At 40.8% G+C, this 17921-nt stretch overlaps 2 protein-coding genes across 3 annotated transcripts in view; one reads left to right on the top strand and one right to left on the bottom strand.

Moving 5' to 3' along the window:
* Positions 1-209: 209 nt before the first annotated feature.
* Positions 210-10931, bottom strand: POLR3F (RNA polymerase III subunit F). 2 transcript variants are annotated; one of them, XM_065834434.2, is made up of 9 exons: positions 10816-10931; positions 9466-9583; positions 7367-7434; positions 6233-6300; positions 5354-5466; positions 3316-3459; positions 2436-2543; positions 1483-1674; positions 210-865 (listed from the first exon to the last, which is right to left on the bottom strand). In XM_065834434.2, exons 1-9 carry the CDS (start codon positions 10869-10871, stop codon positions 788-790), a joined length of 945 nt encoding a protein of 314 aa, XP_065690506.1. In that variant the 5' UTR covers positions 10872-10931; the 3' UTR covers positions 210-787. The 2 variants fall into 2 exon arrangements, with proteins under 2 accessions (XP_065690506.1, XP_065690508.1); XM_065834436.1 differs by lacking the exon at positions 7367-7434 and having other exon boundaries at positions 10816-10912.
* A 48-nt stretch (positions 10932-10979) lies between these two features.
* Positions 10980-17921, top strand: part of DZANK1 (double zinc ribbon and ankyrin repeat domains 1) — a 31560-nt gene continuing 24618 nt past the window's right edge. Inside the window, exons 1-9 of the mRNA XM_065834514.2 lie at positions 10980-11057; positions 11683-11739; positions 12674-12799; positions 13454-13607; positions 14949-15066; positions 15431-15527; positions 16279-16403; positions 16946-17031; positions 17703-17820. Of these exons, the coding sequence (XP_065690586.1) occupies positions 12691-12799; positions 13454-13607; positions 14949-15066; positions 15431-15527; positions 16279-16403; positions 16946-17031; positions 17703-17820 (807 nt within the window). The 5' untranslated portion in view covers positions 10980-11057; positions 11683-11739; positions 12674-12690. The remainder of the gene's footprint in view (positions 11058-11682; positions 11740-12673; positions 12800-13453; positions 13608-14948; positions 15067-15430; positions 15528-16278; positions 16404-16945; positions 17032-17702; positions 17821-17921) is intronic.

Raw genomic sequence — 17921 nt, 5'->3', positions numbered from 1 at the left:
CCAGAGGAACTACTTTTCTCTTCTGAAAAACACATCTTCCCAGAATACTTCCGCTTAAAATTTCAGCAGACACATGTACATGATGCATCTGCCAGAACACACCAATACAGATTTGACAGTGATCTTATAGCTGTCTGATGAAGGAATAAATACAACAGATGCATCACCAGGAAATGGCAGCAGTGGAAGAAATGAAGCACAGCTGTACATAAGAAAAATCAAGATTTTAATGGCAGGTAAGAAAGATAATAAAGAATCAGTGAGTTCTGTTTGACATATTTTCCCACATCAGATTCTTAGTCTTCCATTAGATGGCAGGTATCATAGGAGAAAAGTGTCAGCTTTAGGACTTAAGCACTCACCAGTAGCATTAGTCTGAAAGCAAAGTTTGGGATCTCATTCTTGGCAACACTCATTAGCAAGTTTTTCTGATCTGCTAATGACTTCTTTTCTCTCATTCAGAATGAATGAGTGCTCAAGACAGTACTTGGAAGCAGTGCATCACCACCCAGCTGTTGTATGGCTGTTTTCAAGTCACACAACCAATTTTTAGTACAGGAATGGATCTACTTTTCCACTTCAGCCTTGACCTTCAGTGCTGACTCAATTTCCAGTCCACTCACAGGACTGCTCACACAGATAGGCTGCTCCTTTATGTTTCATTGAAAATAAAGTCACTCCATGTCCTGAAGTTGCTCACAAATTTTTAAGTCCACTTTGAAAAAAGCAAGTTGCTTTGTCACCTTGGCTGTGAAGCAGAGATTTGAGTTCACAGTTTTCTTTCACTTTAGAACTCCAGCCACTCTGTCATATAAATACAGTTTGATGGAGAAATCTCACCACCTTCATGGCAATCATCAAAAACCTAAAAAAGAAAGTCCTGTGTCAGTAATTTTATATATATATAGCGAGCACGATCTAAGTGGAAGTAACACGCTTGCATGTTTTCTGCTCCTTCCCTAGTAGAAAAGCAGTAGCCTAACAGAGACCAAAATCTAGAAAGTCCAATGCCAGCTCTGAGGAAGAGTAATGTGAGCACAATGAAGCAAAACAGACCCCGCTGTAGTAAATGATGTGAACAGACACAGTGGCAAGTTTTACCCACATATCAGTTTACAATCCAAGCAGGAGAGGCCAAAAGCCAGAAAGAAGTAAGTTACCTTGTTAAAAATCATAAATAGGCAAACTTGGGATGGGAAAATATAATAATGTAATTTGGAATGGGCTACACTTGACAGCGCCCTTTCACATACAATACAGTAAAGAGACATGTAAGTGGGAAACATCCTGGTCTAAACAAAAGAACCTGCCTCTTACACCACAGATAAGGCATCACAGATACCACTCATAAGCATAACTGGCTTAGAAAGCCATGAGGATCACTCATGGGCATAACCTTGCATTGTGCTGGCTAGCCATTCACAGGACTGTATTCAAAATTTGCAGGCACCCACGTATTTATATACAGAATTAGTTACTTACAGGACAGAGTCCACAGGGCGTCCTGACTAATCCAGTGGGCTGTATGAGAGGACTAACAGCTCTGTACAATTTCATCTGTCCATCCACACTGCCTACTGTCCCTTCCTTTGCAGCAATAATAGTCATCTCCACTTTTCCATCGTATATTAGTGTATTTAAAATGGTTTCAATGTCTTCCATTGACAACTCTACCTATGAAATAATTTGCCAAATAAGTATTAGGAAAGACACGTGCCAATAAGTCCTGCAAGGAGGAAACAAGCAAACACCATGAGTAACAAATCCTTCAAGTTCTAACCTAGCCCAGAAAAAGGCACTGCTCTCACTGGGGCACTCTATGGGGTTGTGCAGATGCAAGAAGTAAAGCAAATAACAATACCTCCTACCTCCCAAGCACTTTTGGATTACATTAACCTTGGCTTACCAAAAAGAACTTCCCTATGCACTTCAGGTGTCTACATTATCCTAACACAATACATTTCCAGTTTTACAAGAAAATTATTGTGAAAGAAGAAAAACAAACAAAAAACCCAGACTACTGAAGATAGGCCTGTTGATAGTGACCAATAATTGCAGGGTGTTTTAAATATTTTTTTTCGGTTTTTTACCTCCCTTAAAACTGCTTGAAGTGCATAGGCAAACTTTAGAGAAACCATAAAATATATCCCAGTTGCGACTGTTATAGGAATACTTATTCCAGTTTCTATCAGCAAGCATCTGAACGCAAATTCTTCTATGCATCTTTAAAAACCCACACATACAAACTATCCCAGAATCCCATGCATCACCACTCACCCTCCTCAAAAGCAATAAAGTTGCAAAGCCCACCTCCATTACAGTATCTGTAGGGTACTAAAGCAATTATCAGACCCTCACCAAATTTGCAGGGCCCAACTCCTGCAACTAGTTATACACTGACAGTTTTGACTGTAGCAAGATGAATCTATTCGGACCTTACTGATACCCAGTTCACAGATGTATTTCCACACCTCATGGGATGAGGCAAATGAGCTGTTTCTCTGTATCATAGGGTTCTGTTTGCTCTCTCGAGCTGCCTCTGCCTGAGAAAAAAGCAAAGATGTGTTACAGCCAGTACTCATAGCCAAGAGCCTCCTTCATGGTTCAGTTTCAGGCAGACTGAAGTATAAAAGTTGATTTAGAAGCCATTTCTAGGACATGTTTCTTATTTAGCACTTAAGCCTATGTCCTTAAAACTGATATAGGCAAGACAAAGCAGTGCACAACTAAGTATAATTTTACACTAAATATGACACAAAATGTAAACAGTGATTTAGACTGATATGAAGGAATAGTAGCATTTGGAATTTTGTTAACAAAAAAAGCTTCTGCTGTACCTAGCACCAGTTAAAACATATTTTAATAGAATAGAGAAATGCTGCAATTTGCATAGGACTTATTTAATGGCAAGCAGGCTTCTCTGACAGCTAAACTAGAGAAAATTGTCTTCTAGGCAGAGCTGACTGACTACTGCCTTCTACCCTCTCAGAAACTAGGAGCTCTGCAGGGAAGGCAGTGACTTCTGCTAGATTTTTTTGGTCCTGTGTTCTTTGCTTCCTAGCTTGTCACTGGACCTTGGAGACTGAACACTTCACTCCGTGTACAGGGTGTGAAAATATTAATTATTAAAATACAACATTAAAATGCTGTGACAAAAACAATTGTCCAGTACAGATTTGCCAATCCTGTTATAACAATGGCCAACACTTATGGAAAACACTATGGAAAACTTAAGCCCTGCGTGTCACTGGTTTTATAAATAAAATAATTACTTGCACAAAACAAGTGGAAGGTGACTTTAGTAGCGGCACTCACCTTACTTTGCAGAAATTTAAAACACTGTTGATTTAACACCTCCACAAATTCAGACTCAAAGTCTTGGTCACTATACCAAGCCCCGCCAGTCACTGACCGGTCTGGCTGCAGGTTATAGAGCATATACACCTTCTTCTTGGATGCCTGTTAGAGAAAAGCACATGGCTCTTAACAGCTGAAAGTCTTCTATTTGAAAGGAATATTTAAGAAGATTTCTGCAAATGAGATTTAGTTCATTACTCCTAAAATCTAGGGCACAGCAATCCAGCTGACTTGAGCTATCCTTAACATGGAAATAAAGAGAAGATCAATACCTTTAGATTCCTAATCATTTTATAACTGGTGTTTTAAGAGAGAATCCTAATAACAATGTACACACAATACTAAACTCTGAGATCTTCTTCAGTGAGGCTGATTTTAGCGTATTGACTCTGATCCCCCACCACAGTCAAAGGAGGGCAGGAAGGTGTGCTTAGATGCCAAAGACAAACAATGCAGAAGCTTTCAGCTATTTCTGCAGGATTCAACCCAAGCACTGATGACAGAAGACCCCTTACATAATTAAAACCTGCAGCTAAAGTTAACTCTTGTGAGCCCAGCCCTTACTGCCACACCTAGACAGGGTAAATGGGAATACTGCTTCAGTCCTGATCTAAGTAGTCAGTTAAAGGACAATTGTTGTCCAGAGGACTACTCAGCAACCACTGAAGCAATGTTAGCAGCACTACATCCCTTAGATAAAGCCAGCATCTGCCACAAGAATATTAAAAAGCTACTGCTATGCTCAACTTCTCTATCTCCATTTTATTTTTATTTAGAAGGTTACCCTCACCTCTCACTCCCCTCTGCCCCCTCCAAAAAAATGCACACCTGCACATGCCAAGGTATAGCCTCTACAGTGCAGATGAGACTCGCACACAGAAGAGGCACACAACATAAAACTTCCAAAAGTTTACAAACAAGTGATCTTCGTGGCTTACCAGACCCTGCAAAAGACAAAATCTCAGCTGGAAACCAGCAGAATGTCCAAAGAACATGCTAACACCAATGACTTGTAATTAAGCAGGTAAGGGACAGCAGGATGCTCCATGAGTGCAAAACAAGCATGAAAAGGATAAGCCCTATTCTAGTACATGAACTATTAGCACATAAGAAAGTACTTGAATAACTGGAACAAAATAGAGGAACCAAGACTAAAACGGAAACAAAGGTTTTAGAAATTGTTTGAAGTAAACAATACAAATCCAGCATGAAGGAGATAACTGAAGGGAGTTTCAGGATCTGCAGGTAAGGGGAACCTTGCAAGGCCACTTGTAGCTAGGTAACCATATCACTAGTCCTGTGTAAAAGGGTGAGGTTGCTTTAGTATCAGAAATAGCAAATTGTGGTACAGCAACATTGGGACCAATGAAGAAAAAGTAATTATTGCATATTGCTTATTTGGGTGGAGACTAGTGGAGAAAGGAAAAACAGGTAGTAGAAAAGAGAATTAAGAAACAAGAACAGAGAATAAGGTATAAAAATCAAATATCAAGAGAAGTCAGGATCTGCAGACTTGCAGGAATTAAGCCTATTGGGATGCTGGAGGGAAACCCACCAGATGCTGCCCTAGTTTTATGTCCTAAACCTCAGGTACGGAAGAGCAGAGAAAATGGTGATAGAACTGCAGATTAGTAGTAAGCACCACACAACAGCGATAAAGAATTTAAAGAACCAAAACTGCGACTTGATAGTAATGGTGTTAATTAGCAGTGGTGTGAAGAGTGATAAAACTGTATATGAATAGTGATGTGTTTATTAATTAGATTGTTAATCAGTTTGTCAAAAGTGCGTTGATTGTTTAATAAACATAATAGCCTCTTGTATCTGTTGCACCTCAAACCTGAATACTAAAGGCAGAATTAAATGCTGGTGCATAGTCAGTGAGAAAGCTGTAGGGAGAATGAGGTTTCTCTGCTCTCAGTCTCCTGTTCAAACATACACAGCATGCAGCAAACATTTGAAATGGCTAAAAAGCAAGAAGTCACAAAATACTCACTGCCACAGATTTAACTGCTTTAATTAGTTTCTTGCTTTCCAAGTTTTTCAGAATCTTGTTGATCTCTGTTAAAGGCAAATTACTTTTGTATCTAATGTCCCTGCTCCAAATACCTGTTTAAAAAGAAAGAAGTGAACAGAAATTAATAGAAGAAACCATGTATTTCTGTACATACTCACAAACCAAAAGTCATATAACAGCATTGCTTGACTCGCTTGCCAACCACAGGATGTATTCTCAATCCTACCACTCCTAGCAAAGCAAAAGAGAGGGAAGGGACAGGAGGGAACGGAACAAACAAAAACCCTGACAAAACCAAGAAATGCATACCACAACCACCACACTGTCCTGCCCTCTGCCTGTCCTCGGAGAGCTCTTACAAGTGGGCCCTATTTCACTGCCAACATGAATACATCGGAGAAACATTCTTGCATTTTTAGGTAACTTGTGTTTGCTTCAGCAGAAAAATGACAGCCAATTCTACCTGCCATCTCTCAACCATAGTGTGCAACAACTGCTGAGAAAGCCTAGTTACTAGACATTAAATCCGATACAGATACCGCATTTTACTTTAAGCGGTTTGTGTTCTGCAGATTCATCAGCTTGGCAGTCCCATAGATAACTGGTAATTCATATTCCAAGTATTCTAAAAGAGCCCCCCTCAAAAGTCAACCAAGACAGGCTGTTATTTTAACAGAGAAATATGTCATCTTCTCCTTTGTTTTTAGAAAGTAGACACACGGAACACTAGCTACAGACCTGGTATAGGGTCTCTAGATTTTATATTTGTATTGTCTGGACAAGCATTTAAAAGTCTGGACAGAAACACTTCCATACGTAAACAGAGTTCGTACCATTCACAGTTATAATTTATTTTACCTTTGTTGCCTGCATCTTCTATAATTTGGTAAACCAGTTTCTCTTGATTGTCAGAGCCTTTCATTTTACTGTAAAATAAGACAGACATCAGGATTTTTGAGAGGTCCAAAATCTGAAAGAAATTGGATTTGTTTTAAATTAAATACTATGGAAAAAAACAATGCACAAAGGGAAAAAGAAACAAAACCAAACCAAACCAACCAAGCACACAACAACAAACAACTACACAATACCTAGCCATTGGTAAATATAATACATGACACTAAACCTCTCTGGATCAAGCCAAACTTGCCTGCAAGAAGCCACAGTAAAGAAAAAAAAAAGAGTACAGTATGAAATAAAAGTGACTAAGCAGCAGTCACTCAACTTGTCTTAACAGTTGGGAACTCAGAGTCACATATTAACACAACTGTGGAAGGTTAAATACAGCACAGAGCATATTTCAGGATAATCTGCCTCCAGACAGAATGCCTACAAAGGAACAGTAGCGTGCTCACAACTCTAAGACGTGGCTTTCCACTGGTCTAAGGAAGCCTGAATTCAGCAATCTTTTTCCCATGCATTTTAAAGAGAGGGTGACACATCTGCATCAAGAGTAATTTTGAAGGATATTTCTTCTCAGAGCATGTCTAGGCATCTTCTGCTCAGATTTACATAGGCAACACAAGACACAGTTTAAAGGTACATTTTAATAAATCAAAGAGCATAAGCACTAGTTCAAGTGGCCTCCTGGAACAACTGTAAACATGAGTGCTGATCCTGTAACATGAGCAGTGAGGAAGACCACAGAACCACAGTTTGCAAAGGATATGGACAGGCTTCAGCTGGATTTCACCTGAGCATATACATATGTTTGCACAGATGACTTCACTGTCACCTGGACCAGGAACTTTGCTAGCAAGTTAGAACTGTAGTCTCATGGCACCTTCTGTTCAGTACAAACCACTATACCTAGAACAGTTTTCAGGATCAGCTCAGAGGAGTTAAATCTACCCTCCGGAAACAAGCAGTTATGTTCTGTAACACCCATATTACAGAATCCGTATTACATTACTTAGTGTATTCTGAGCAATACTGCATGTGAGTTGCAGATTTGTGTTCCAAATATATTCATCTAGCAAACACAAGGCTTACCTTGCGTTTTGAGACTCTTTGATTCTATATAGGAGACCTGCATTGCTCCTGAGAAGGTCCAGTTGCCCCTAGAAGAGATGGGCACAATGCATTTACTGTCCTTCAAACAGCTTGTTTCAGAACATGGCAAAAATCTTCTAATATTCCAAATTAAAAACCTTATTGCATGTCAACTGAATAAAGTGAAAAACTAACACTTCTAACCACTCGAAACAATAATACCTGTGAGGATATTTATTTCCCTACAAGAATAGTAATACCTGTGAGGATATTTTATTCCCCCTACAAGTAGCTGTTTATCATCAGTTGTCAGAAATAAAAAATGCAGTTCCTGTCCTCTCCCACAACATCCCTGCAATTCCTACTATTTCTCCTAACTTTCACCATTGTACAAGGGACATCACATTCTTGTATACTTTGCTCTTGCTTTCCACCAAAACACTAATTTGCATGGCTACCCAGAAATCATGTTGGAGCTCTACTGCACAAATCTTGAACAATTCTGAGTCCCAGTAGCAAAGTTCTACTTTTTACTAACTAGAAACCACTGGAAAATTGCCAGCCAGGATTGACAGCGGCTCTCAGAGGCAAGTTACCAGCACTTCTTACAACACAAAACATTCGTTCTGCCCTTAAAACTTGTGCCTAAGCCAGGCAACTTTTTAGTTCCCATTCAGAAAAGGCAAGCAATTAGACAAGCCCAAGAACATAATTGTGTATATAACAGCATAAACTAACATTCACTCTTTCATTGCCAGCTAATCTTTTCCCCACAGTTACAGCCTTGTTTCTTACAGATTTGCATTATGTGGTTGATTGAAGCTCACACCTCAAGATCATCCCCTTCAATGCTTTTTTACAGATGAAATAGTTGCAGCTGATCTTAAGTGAAGTACCTGATGCTTATAAAGTCTGAGCTCTCACTGCAGTTTTTCCCCCATGTTTGAGGTACTTACTACATCTCCCCACACACACACCCCATGCCCCAAGGCATCTATTTTTAAACAAATTCTAGAGAATTCTTCATTGTGAAATGCAGCCAATTCAAAAGGTACTGAATACACAAGCTCACATCCAACATGCTGATCAATCTCATAACTATAACAGAAAGACCACAAAGAGAGAGATTTAGACTACTTCCACTGTCACCTAGTATGGCTCCAAGCTAAGAAGTTTCTGTTATGAAACAAAACAAAAAACACTGCACCTCACTCAGTTTGGATACTTTCCACCACTGCTCTTTCTGAGAAAGCCCTTCTTTTCAACAATGCTCTCCCCACTGCACCAGTCAGTCTCCTGACTTCACATACCCCTGAAGCAGCTAGCTAAGGAACTGAAAGGAACCTTGACCCTTGAACATTTAGCTGATACTCATGTTTATGCCACACTGAACTAACATGACTATGTTATGCTATCTGTTCCTGAACATGTGGCAGAAGTTGACAGTGATCCCTGCTCCTACCTTAGGCTCACTCCTGATACACTAAAGTCGAATGCCCAGGGAGATGTGGGACATTTACAGAAGATGCAAAAAATCCCTTGAGGTGTTTCAACTGCTTTTTATCAGAGTAATCTACAACCTTGGGATTTTGTGAGGGGTTCAGAGAAGACCTTCACATATGAAAGTATGGAATAACATCCATTCTAATAACATCCTCTAGCTTACTCATTCCCCATCATTAATCGACCTTGTGGTTATCACCCATGCCTGTCTCACCAACTGCTGAACCACTGCAACTACACCTGCATCTGTTACATTAGACTATTGTATCACATGCTGCTTTACAATGAAACGCACAGGAAAAAGAAGATCAAAGAACTTTAGACATATAAAAAAATCAAATGTACTTCTCGGTGGTAGCATCCTCACCTAGGGAGATATAGTTTTATGGTAAGCTTGTATTACTGCACGGAAAGACTAAGTTGAGGTATGTTTTAATCGGCTATGGCAACCAAAGTAAGTTATGGTATTAATAACTGTACATTATAGCAAACACCACTAAATCCAAAGGGATTAATTTGCTAGCCCTGCCCAATTGTGTGTACGAAGCGTGCGCTGGGTTGGCTGAAGTAATATGAGGAAGGTGAGATCACCCTACCATTGAGAGCAGCCTGTTGATCGCCATGGCTCGCTGCTGGGCTTCCATGTGAGGCATATCATTTTGAATCACCTGGTCTGTGATACCATGAGGGAACTGATGGCACAGCTCAATAATCCTGGAGGCAGATCAAAATAAGATTAAAATCATGTTCTGTTGCATCCAAACCCAAATCCAAACAGTATTATATTAGAGTCAGAATGGAAGAAAGGGAAAAGAATGATCCAGGGAAAAAGTACCAGTGAACTGTTTCTCAGTCATATCTATTGAGGGAACTTAGCATATACTCCCTGTGCTAACAAACACAACTCTGCAACTGCTGGACAAACTACCTTTACTCTTCGTGACAACACTGAGCATGGTGCTCCATTTTACTTTTACGTTGCTCTCATTAATAAGTACATGGATTTTCTGCTCCCTGCAGTTTCATTATACAAAAGCTTCTGATGGGAAGGAATTGCTAGCGAGTCAGAAATTGCAGATACTGATGAAATCCTGTTTAGAATCCACTAATTTAATGCAGAAAAGTTGCAATTCCCCTCTGTAAAATTTTCCAAGAAGAGAAAGACACGAGGACAGCAGAAGGTAACCAGACCCCATCCCTCACTGCCACCTCAGCACTTCCCAGCCCCAGCACAAAATACATAGAATCATTTCAGTTGGAAGAGACCCTCAAGATCATCGAGTCCAACCATAACCTAACCTAACTCTAGCACTAAATCATGTCCCTAAGAACCGCATCTAAATGCCTTTTAAACATCTCGAGGGATGGTGACTCCACCACTTCCCTGGCTTCCCTGGGCAGCCTGTTTCAATGCCTGACAATCCTCTCCACGAATAAATGTTTCTTAATATCCAATCTGAACCTCCCCTGATGCAGGAGAGACCATTTCCTCTCATCCTACCACTTGCTACTTGGGAGAAGAGACCAACACCCTCCATGTTACAACCTCCTTTCAGGTAGCTGTAAGACAGCGATAAGGTCTCCCCTCAGCCTCCTTTTCTCCAGGCTAAACAACCCCAGTTCCCTCAGCTGCTCCTCGTCAGACTTGTGCTCCAGGCTCACAGTGCCCCCCAGCACCAGCAAGCCTTTCCTCCTGGGCCATCATCTCCCGAGGCTCTGGCACGTCCGGTGCCCTAACTACTCCCCTCACATCTCTGCCACCTCCCCCCAGGACACTTTCCTCACCTCCCTGCCAGTCCTCACAGATCCCCAGCGCACCCTGCCCCTTCACAGACCCTTCTTCCCGCCGATAGGGCCCTCACCGCCCGGCAACCTCCCGCCCAACACACACGCTGCCGCCCTGCCTCTCACCGGGACGCCCTCCCCCGGCACTACCAGCCCCGCACCTGCTCTCTATATCCATAGGGTCGGGGACCTCCGGCTTCACTTTCACCTCCGCCATGACGAGCGTAACGCGCCGACAGCTCAGCCGTGACGTACGACCGGCGCGGTGAGATGACGTCAGAGCCGCCCGGCGGCGGAGGACGAGGTGGGTTGCTAAGCAGCGAGACGCGGACCAATGGGTGGCCGCGCTGGCGGTGCCAAGGGAGGGAGGGGTGGAGGAGCGGCCGGGCGCGCGGCGTCTGTGGTAACGGGCGGGCGGGAGGGGCGGGGGTCGGGGTGGGATCGAGCGGTGATCGAGCGGTGATCGAGCGGTGATCGAGCGGGGCGGGCTGGGGTGGGCTTTTTACCGAGGATCGAGCGGCGTGAGCAGAGCTGTGGAGTGAAGCGGGGTCCAGTGGGGTGGGCAGGGCTGCGGCTGGAGTCGTGCAGGGTGGGCAGGGGCTCGGTAGCAGGGGTGGAGCGGGATGGGCGGGGCTGTGGGGTGGAATCGAGTGGGGTAAACAGAGCTCTACAGCGGGGATCGAGTGGGGTGAGCAAGGGCTGTACGAGTGGGTGGGCAAGGGTCTGCCACAGGATCGCGTGGGTGGGCGGGGCTGTGGGACAGGATCGAGTGGGGTGGTCAGGCTGGTGCAGCGGGACCGAGCGGGTGGCAGGGGCTGCACAGCAGGGATGGAGCGGGGCGCAGCAGGGTGAGCTGAGCCGTGAGGGGATGGGAAGCGAGGCCTGACCTGGCACAGCAAACGCAGGCAGAGACAGAGCCCATGGCGGGGCAGGGGCTGCGCATGCTGAGGGGGGCGGCAGGACTTGTTCTGTCCCGCCACTGCTGGGCTCTCAGAAAGCTGAAACGGGACACTGTGTTTTTGGTCCAGGTGTGCCAAGAGTAGCTGTGTCTTTGAGGAAAAATATTCTCTGCCCCCTTTTGTCAGGTAAACGTCTGATCCACCCATCGTTGTGTCTCCCTGCAGCCCAGGAGAGTTTGACTGCACTCCTTGACTGCTGTTTTGGGCAGCCCAGCTGAGCAGAGGCAGCTGCAGGCAGCGCTGTGGCGTAACCTCATGTAGCCCCAGTGAGAGTGTGGACTAACACCTCCCATGCTGAATCATTACTGTATGCATTGATGAGTAATGTGAGAGATGTTTCTGGAGGATTGAGGGGTCAGTTACAAGACCAGATCCTTCTAGTGTAGACATGTTTCCTGGCCCTGAGTATCAGTTCCCAAGATCTGAAGTGTATCTTTTTGTATTGTAAGAAGTTATTGTATCCAAATGCAATTTTTCACACTTGAATTGTGTGGCATGGTAATGACTAAGTAAACTATGACAAATCCTATTTGGCACCTGTTTTATAGGTATATTCTTAGTGCATACAACAGCCGAGATAGGCTTTAAGTAATAGCTGTCTTGCTTTAGTCGTTTTCAGGACATCTTGTACATATTCAGATGGCCACAATGAAACAAGAGGCTGGTTCTTCCTGCAGAGAAAATGACACCAAACCTGCCATGATTAGGGTTCACATACCATGTATTGCTGATGTATGATGCTAAAGCATCTCACTTGAATACATGGAAATCAGATTTAAGCTGGTTTAGGCCAAAGTGAAATGAAAGCAGTGGTGCTCATCTCAAGCTTTGACCACAGTTCTGCAACAGGAGAATAGGTTGGAAATGTGATGGTTGATAGGATCTTATTTCTTTTCGATGTCAAAATCATGCAAAGATTAATGAAAACTAAGTTTAAGTAACCTGGTGTTCTCTCCATTAAGAAAAATAAATGAAGACAAGGAATCACATCGAAAGACTCTATTTCTTGATGCATTCTTCTGTTTAGAAAAAATATTGTCTGCCTTTTTGTTTTTTAAAGATCACTGCTGAGAAAAAATGACAGCTGGCTCTGTCTCAGTTCCTCAGGTCATACCCCTTCAAATCCCTCTTCCAGGGAAGGCTAAGCATGAAATAGACACAAATACTCTTGTTGAAATAAAATCAGGTATGAATAAGAGCTTTGACTGTATGTAAACCCTTTTCCTGTGTGTTCATTTGAAACTTTAGCCTCTATACTTTTGTTTGCATTTAATTATGATTCTTAGGAGTGCCGACTTCATTAAGGAACTTATACAATTAACCAACAGGTTTTGATACACCAAATATACTTGCACTTAATTTTGTGCATTCAAACAATATTATTGACATATTCATTATTTCATAGATGTTAGCAGTCTTAATTGCTTCCAACAAGGTCTTAAACTGCTACATCTCACTTTAACTGCAAAACCAGTGCTTGAAAGTATCATTTGCCAGGCTCACCCCAAAGGTTTTCCTTACAATATTTGAAATGCCATTTTGGACTGTGGGAGGAAATATATTTTCTGTCATTAGAATGGGTAAGCTTTTACAATGTTTTCATTTTTTAAAAATTGCACAGCTACTTTATGAAGGGAAATATTGCTTATAATGAAACTGCATTTGTTGAGTGACTACTTTTTCATGGGAGGAACAGCTTTGGTCCCAAATGTGCAGTCATTCATGGAACTGCTTTTTTATGTAAGAAAAATCAAGCAGAGTAGTGAGTACTTTGAAGCACAGAGCTTATATTTCAAAGGCTGAATACAGTTTGGCTGATTACTTTCTCTCCGTCTTTCAGATACACCTGATGTCTCCATTTATTACACATTGGATGGAAGTAAACCTGAACTCATTAGGAAACCTGGCCATGGAGAACACAACACTTTTAAGTATAAGGGTCCTATCGTATTACCAGTTGGGAAAATAATGGTCAAGGCACTGGCAGTTACAAAGTAAGTATCCTGTTTTATTTTAGTTGTATTTTGGCAAGGGACAGACATTCTGGTCATGACTTAGAGCCATGTTGTGTAAAGCACTCCATACCTCACAAATGTGAGATGCCCCTTTCTCCAGCCAGTTTACAATCTAAGTGATCTTCCTGGGTTGTATTGACTTCACTTTCTTATAATGCTTTTTATCCATTAAGTGTTCAGCTGGATTATCTCTTAGATGTTTATCTCCAGAGCTGTGGATGCAGGCCAATGATCTGTAGAGGCTGTGGGTGGGAAACTAATGAAATATACTCAGAGCACATCCTTTTGAGGGTGGTCATAAAAAATGCCAGAGGAACTAGTATGGTTGTTTCTCAGGTCATCCAGTGATTCGGCAGATTTATAGAAGCTGGTCTACCCAGGAATCTGCTTAGTTTCTCCTGAAGGAGCACAGAATGCTAAACCTCACAGCTTAAGTACAATGTTAATGCGAGGGTAAAGTAAAAATACAATACATAGAAAGAAAACTGGATTTTGCTGCATGGCCATTGACTTTCTCCAAACTAACTTCAAGCTTAGACAGAGAGAGGAAATGCATTCTCTGCCTGTACTCTGTTTTATTATATTTTATTTCCAAGGAAAAAGAAACTTCCACTGCAGTTGGGGATTTGTGCTTGCTGTTCCCCCACTGTTAGCACCCACAGGTATCCTTTGCTTGTGTCTGCACCAGAATATATCAATACAAACCTGGGTTTACCTGTATTTTCTGATATCACTATCTGGATTAACACTTGTTTCCAGCATGTTTTTATTAAGACGTTTTCAGGTGGGCTAAATATATGCTCTAGAATCACAATAAATCCTGAATAAATGGTTTAGTCATTTATAGCCATTTTAATGTTACTGCTGTAGTTCAATAAATGATAGAACATGACAGTTGGTATATCAAATGAATATAATACTACCTGCTGCTTGACTGGGAAAATGAATATGGTATTATGAATGGAATAAAAGTCTTGCTCTCCTCTATTTTCTGTGTTGCTGGCAAACAGTAGTTACCTCAAAAAGCAGATACAGGAGTATTGAGAGTTTTACATGTAAAAGTTGTTGAGGGATTAAAATATTATTACATTTTTATTGATAACTTCTTAGTGTGCACATTTTAAACTGGAAAAAAAAAGAACAGAACAAGGCAGTAGTTATTTGAGAGTATTGCTCAGGATTATATTTACTAACTGAAATAATGACTCACAATCTTGGAAGAGATGTACCAGCAAATAAGCCATGTTCATCAGTGATATACTTTTTACTGCACATAGGTTTGTGGCATATATATATAGCTTTATGAACATTGATTTTCAGGGACTGCAGAGAGAGTACAGTTGTAACAAAGGTATTTCTGGTAGAATACAAGCAACCAAACATCCTCTTCTCTGTTGAAGACAATGACAAGAATTTCCTAAAAGATATCACCACACAGGCAAGTTTTGGCAAGTTTATCTCCATGTCTGAATATAAAATGTTGTATGTATGGCATTACATAGAGATGAAAACCTGATTGCCTATAGTTTTTATAAACTTTATTACTTCTGCCCATCTTTGTTGCCTTCATCGTTTTTGTAATACTAAGATTTCAAGTGGGCATTTTTTTTTAATTTTCTTCACTTGCCTCTCATTAGCAGTTCAAGTCAAATATTTTAAAAATACATTTATTATCTAAGATTTTCAAATGCTTGCATTGAAAATGAGCATGTATTTTTAAAATCATAACAAATAACTATAGCAGGAGAAGATTAGTGCAAACCAAACATTTCATTTGGAAGTCAAATGGAATTACTTTTTAGGAGAGGAGAGGTGGGATGTTTACTACAAAACCAAAGAAGAATGGAGTGAATGTGGAAATCAAGTCTGCTTGGGGTGAAGCACCCCAAAATTTTCAAGGTATAGTATTACTTCATAAGACTGAAATAGACTTCTGTCTTAACTCAAAATGTGCAGTATAAGGTTTTCCTCTTATATCATTGGTAAAACGTGTAATTTCAAAACCATCTCAGAAGACAGAACACCCTGTGGGAATTCTATTTCTGTTGTTCAACACTGCAAATAGAGAACAAAAATTAACTTCCATACACATCGCATTACCTCTTAAAACATATTAAAAATTAATTCATTTCTGAGCAACATAACAAAGCCCAGTCTATAGTTCCCTTTGTACCAGAAAATGCTGTTAAATTGATGGGATTGCAAATCCTTTATGGAGTTCTTTACCAGTGTTTGCTTGCAGTAGTATTCCAAATGAAGTACACCAAGCAGAAATGAAAACTTGACCCAGATTTTCTCTATACATTAAGCCTGTCATTCCATAGTAATGGACATAGTACTGTTTAAGAGCAGGGAATCATATTAATGTTTACTCATTAATTTACTCTTAGGATCTGAGGTTATTTTGAGCAAGCAGGAAGGAAGAAAACCACAAATTGAGAAAAATAAAAAAGTAAGCTCTTTCAGAGAAGAATGATGTCTCTTGTAGTTTAATTTCCTGTAATTCCAGGCAGTTTATTTGAACCCAAAATCTGGATGTCAAATACATTTTAAAATATGCTTAGCTATTGGAATTTAAAATGGTTGAATGTAATATTCATGTTAACTGCATGAAGTGAATGACAGTGGAGTAACAGTATTGTAATTTTAGATTTTGAAACAGAAAAAAAGACTGCTCACATGTCCCTGCAAGGACCACAGCTCTCTGCCAATCATTTGGAAACAACAGAGTACAGAGAGGAACCCGTCTCAGCACCACCAATAGATTCATTACAGGTAAGCAAAGGGGTTTTGAGGAAAACTGTTAAAGGCTGTCATCAGAATTAAGCTCTGAAAAAGTAGAGAGGTGAAGATTTGTGATCGTTTTCATATAATATCTCAGAAATTAATGCCTTTGGCTGTATTATACACTACTCATTTAAATTTACTGGTCATGGCAGACTAGAATAGAAGTGCCCAAAACAACACACAGTTATCAGTAAGGACAAAACCAGGCAAAGCAATCTAACAATACCTCCATTCCTACCAATTCTCTTTTAATACATTACTGAATCTGCAATTAGCAAATAATTATTGCTATAAGTTGGCAAGTTGATATTTAAAACTTAATATTTAGTAACTCTGTCTTGGAAGTAAGTAGCAATACATTATTTTTATTGGAAGAAGTTGTGGGTCCTTAATGCAGCTAATAGGGAGATCAAGTGTGGTAGATATTAATTAAATCAATGCATTTCAGGGCAGTGTGTCTCAAATAGTTACTCTTACATTCATTTTTCAAATAACCGCTTATTAAGGTTATAGAATTACCTTTATTTCAGTTTGCTAGTTCTTCTGCAGTAACAAGCCGGAAAAGCTTAGCAAGCACACAGGTGGCAAGGATCCAGAGGGAAACAGATTTCCTCAAGTAAGTGAGTTCTCTTTTTAATATGTTTGTTCTTGGAAAGTAACTGAGTAATTGGCTTTGGAACCAAGTTGATAATATCATGGGGCCCTATAAAAATGAAGAAAGCAAAGACATACACTGGCTCACAACTGGAGAATGTGATCTATGCAGGGCTTTGAAAAGTCTCTTACATGTGGTTTTACTTACATCTCATCATACCCAGTTACCAAATATCTCATCATTTAAAAAAAATCCTGATACCTGTAGGATCAGAGGAAAAGCTGTCTTTTTAAATTAGTGTATAGCCCTCCCTACTGTACGTGAAAACTGCTCACTGGAGTAGTCTCACAGACTTATCAAAATTGAAAGTGTTATGTGATCTACATCAGTGGTTCCTCATGTTGCAGCAATGAGGCCTGATACAGATTGTCAGGAGATTGTTCACCTCACAGAGTGAGGAAGAAAGTATGAAATTCCATGGCAGCCAGAGAGCTTTCAACCTTGTAAAGCTGTTTAGAATTCAGAACCTCATATAATGGATGCTGGGGCATGGTCTGGTGCACCACCATAGCTTGGAAACCACAACTGAGAAATCAGTGGCCTAAGTCCTGTCACAACAGTTTCCAGATTAATCATTATTATGCATCAGTACAATAACAAAACAAGCTGAGACAGTTTGCTTTTATTTTCAGATGTGCACGCTGTTCTGCACCTCGCCTGTCTGACCCCTTGTCTCACTTCTGTCAGGAATGTGGATCTCCTATGCCACCTGTGCCAGTACATCGCTTCCCACCCCCTGAAGGAGCACAGGTCAGCAGAACATCAGAACAATCAACAAATCTTCTTTGAAGAAAAAATTCCTCAGCAAATTACACATTCAATGCTGGCAAAACCATTATTTAATCACGCTT

The sequence above is a fragment of the Patagioenas fasciata genome, chromosome 3, assembly GCF_037038585.1.
Source record: "Patagioenas fasciata isolate bPatFas1 chromosome 3, bPatFas1.hap1, whole genome shotgun sequence".
NCBI classification, from domain to species: domain Eukaryota; kingdom Metazoa; phylum Chordata; class Aves; order Columbiformes; family Columbidae; genus Patagioenas; species Patagioenas fasciata.
This window is presented reverse-complemented; position numbering and strand designations above follow the sequence as displayed.

Excerpts from the sequence above, each read along its gene's own strand:
- POLR3F (XM_065834434.2), bottom strand. The coding sequence starts at position 10,871 with ATGGCGGAGGTGAAAGTGAAGCCGGAGGTCCCCGACCCTATGGATATA. Across the intron at positions 7,435-9,465 it reads TCAACAGGCTGCTCTCAATG|GGGCAACTGGACCTTCTCAG; the intron begins GTAGGGTGATCT and ends CATCTCTTCTAG. Across the intron at positions 1,675-2,435 it reads GTGAACTGGGTATCAGTAAG|GTAGAGTTGTCAATGGAAGA; the intron begins GTCCGAATAGAT and ends ATTATTTCATAG.